General features: G+C 40.0%; 1 protein-coding gene across 3 annotated transcripts in view; it reads right to left on the bottom strand.

Annotated features, from left to right (window-relative positions):
• The window catches only part of NSUN6 (NOP2/Sun RNA methyltransferase 6), a 56595-nt gene that overhangs the window by 2498 nt on the left and 50745 nt on the right, over positions 1-3352 (bottom strand). For all 3 annotated transcript variants that reach the window (XM_037738997.1, XM_017529760.2, XM_037738998.1), the window contains one exon: positions 469-594. In XM_037738997.1, coding sequence (XP_037594925.1) covers positions 469-594 — 126 coding nt within the window. The remainder of the gene's footprint in view (positions 1-468; positions 595-3352) is intronic.

The raw sequence follows: 3352 nt of genomic DNA, 5'->3' as shown, positions 1-3352 counted from the left end.
TTTTATACAATAAGCAATCATCTAGAAGCACTTTTTCCCCTTTAGGCTGGTCTTCTGATATCTCACAGTTGTGAAAGCTCATTTGAGCTTTGATGTGACATGAGAGAAAATGCTCAACATTTTCCACATCAGAGAAATACAGGACTGGGAAGGAAGAAAAAAATCTTTTTAGAAGAAAGGTGCTGAGTAACATGAATAGTTACAAGTGGAGTAAACACTTAAAAAAAATACTCCCAAGCTCTGTGCCATTTTAACACAATGGCAAGGAACAAAGAAAAGAAAAACTTTGTCAGGGCATGCAAATTATCGGCAGTCTAAAATGGATCTAATTAGACAAGCATTCTCATGTATTACAGTGTTCATTTTGGAAATAATTATTTATTTCTTCATTAACACCCTGTGTTTACCACCACGCTTCAGTTTCTGTGATTTATCTTGTTACACAGAGAAAAATGAAATTCCTCCTACCTGGGGCTGAAGCTGAAGACAAGGAAATTTTGTGAGGGCCCAGGCAACTTGCTCTTCATTTTCAGCCAGTGTTATAGTGCATGTGCTATAAACCAGCACACCCCCTGGCTTCAGCAGCTGAACTGCCTAAAGAAAACTGTGATCAGACCACACACAGCACAAGACCAAATAAACATCTGAATGAATTTCATAGCATAAGCTGTATCTTTCAAATGTTTGGGATAAATAAAATGATGTTCTATGTGACAAGGATTTCTTCTGTAATTATAGTACACAAAAGCAATACTTGCATCCAGACTAGATGCACTGCATTATCCTGGAGCTGTCATACTCCATATGGACCAAGACTTCCCCAGATACAATCATCCACCTTCATGCCTTTAGATACTATATTTTTTTATGCTGAAAATTCACCAATTTATATTTTTTAGGCCAGACCTCCTTGTTAAATTCCCTACTTAAATGTTCAGTTGCCTTCTTAACATTTTGTATTCTCACTTTTTTAAATAGAGATGAAGTCTCACTGTTGCCCAGGCTTGTCTTCAACTCCTGGCCTCAAGCAATCCTCCCACCTTGGCCTCCCAAAGTGCTAGGATTGTAGGCGTGAGCTACAGGCCTGGCCCTTCTCAACATTTCTATAATATTATCAAACTTCACATATCCCAAAATGAATTCCTATTTTCCCTCTGAAATCTACTTCAGAAGTCTTCCTATCTTTCCAGAATCCCAGGTCCCAAACCTCAGATTATCCTTTATGCCTCTTTTTCTGACTCCCCAACCATCAGCAAATTCTATTGGCTCTACCTTCAAATTATCCCCAAAATCTGGCCACTTCTCACCACTTCCACTGCTAACACTGTGGTCCAAGCCTCCACCTTTTTTCTAGATTATTGCAACCACCTCCCACTTTGTCAGCCTGCTTTCTTCCCTGCCCTCCTGCAATCTAGTCTCAGTACAGCAGCCAAAGCAGTGCTTTTAAGCTTGTCCCTTCTCAGCCCCAAGCCCCTCACATGTCCTCCATGATCACTTAGAGTCAAAGACAAAGTCCTTACAGAGGCCTTTGAGGCCAGACAAACGAGTCTCTTGTTGGCTCTCTGACCTCCTCTTGTACACCTCTTACCCTGGCTCATTCAACTTCGGCAACATCAGTCTCCTGCTGTTTCTGGAATACACAAGGCACATTCGCACCTCAGAATCTTTGCAGCAGCTGGAAAAGCTCTCTTAATTCTCTGTACTGCTTACTCCTTATCTTTGCGTGTATGTCACGTTCCCGACCACTCTGTAAAACTGTAACTATTCCAATCTAACACTCCTATTCCCACCTTCCTTTAGCTTGCTCCATAGGGCCACAGCGTTATTGCCTTCTAATATACTATAAAATTTATTTAGGGCCGGGGGTGGTGGCCCACGCCCATAATTCCAGCACTTTGGGAAGCCGAGGTAGGGAGATCACAAGGTCCAGAGATCAAGACCATACTGGCCAACATGGCACGTGCCTGTAGTCCTAGCTACTCGAGAGGCTGAAACAGAGGAATCGCTTGAACCCGGGAGGCAGAGGTTGCAGTGAGCCGAGATCGCGCCACTGCACTCTAGCCTGGGAGGCAGAGCGAGACTCCATCTCAAAAACAAACAAACAAAAACCAAAAACAAAAACTCATTTATTTCCTCCCCTAGTTAGAAACCTCGTGAATAAGGGCGTGGAAACTGTCTACTTTCTCAATGCTGTACTGTCAACATCTAGAATAGTGCCTTGCATATAGCAGGTGCTCTACGAATATTTTTTGAATAAATGAATCAGGAGATAAGGTGCTATGCTAAAACGGATTTGTCTCAAATACCTAAAGTTCAACTTTTTAAGCTCCTAATTTTTCAAATTTTAATGGAAATCTTTAAAAACAGAGTATACACACTTGTGCTTTTTAAACCAGAGTACACTGACGAAAATTTACACTTTGTTACTATGTGCCAGTCACTCTATTAAACACTTTACATGAATTCTTCTCCACAAATCCTTGTAACAACCACAAAGCAAGGTGACTATCACCAATGAGGTATTCCTAGCAGGTACAGCTGTTATCCTCACTACTCAGATACAGAAAGCAATGTACCTAAAGTCCCTTATGTGACGCAGCCATGGCTCAAGTCAACATGTGTCTGAATCTAATGTCCACATTCTCAATTTCTTTCCATGCCAAATAGCACACCTGCTATATTCTCAAGATCTCTCTCACATACTGTCAGCTTTTCTTTCTCATTGAGAACTTTCATCTACTCCCAGTAGCCTTTTAAAATTTTTTGCTATGACCTAAAAAGAACAAAAATCCAAGTCCTTTATAGAAGTATCCTAATTTTATTCTCAAGTCAAAGTGGGTTTCGGCTATAAGTAAAGCTTCCTTTTTGCTGCTTGCTGTTTTAATTCAGAGGATGTGTTCTTTGAAGACTTTATAGAAAAAGAAGTTAAGTAATCCACAACCAGCGCTACCTTTGTGTATGAAAGGAAACACCAGCAGAGTTGAATAGGAATGTACTCAAAGACAACTTTAGAGACTAAATAATTATAGAACATCCATTGTTGTTGTAGCCTTGTATTTTGGAGGGATGGGGGGGAAATAATGAATTCATCTATGATCAAACACTGTCTATACTCTCTGAAATCCACTGAGTCATTTTTCACAAGACTAGAAGAAATCCTCAAAATGTTCTATCAGGGCTTCTTCTTAAAGTAATGGAGACAACTTAAACTGTTAAAGTTTTTATGGTTCTCCTATATCCTACGGTGGCCACTGTCTCTCCCTGCTTTTATCAATGAGTTTTGCTTCCTATTGGACTTTCTTCCTCTAAAGATGACCCAAGAAACCTTTTTTTTTTTTTTTTTTTTTTTTTT

Source organism: Cebus imitator, unplaced genomic scaffold, assembly GCF_001604975.1.
Source record: "Cebus imitator isolate Cc_AM_T3 unplaced genomic scaffold, Cebus_imitator-1.0 Scaffold61, whole genome shotgun sequence".
NCBI lineage: Eukaryota > Metazoa > Chordata > Mammalia > Primates > Cebidae > Cebus > Cebus imitator.
The sequence above is the reverse complement of the archived record's forward strand: the minus strand, read 5'-3'. Positions and strand labels throughout refer to the sequence as shown.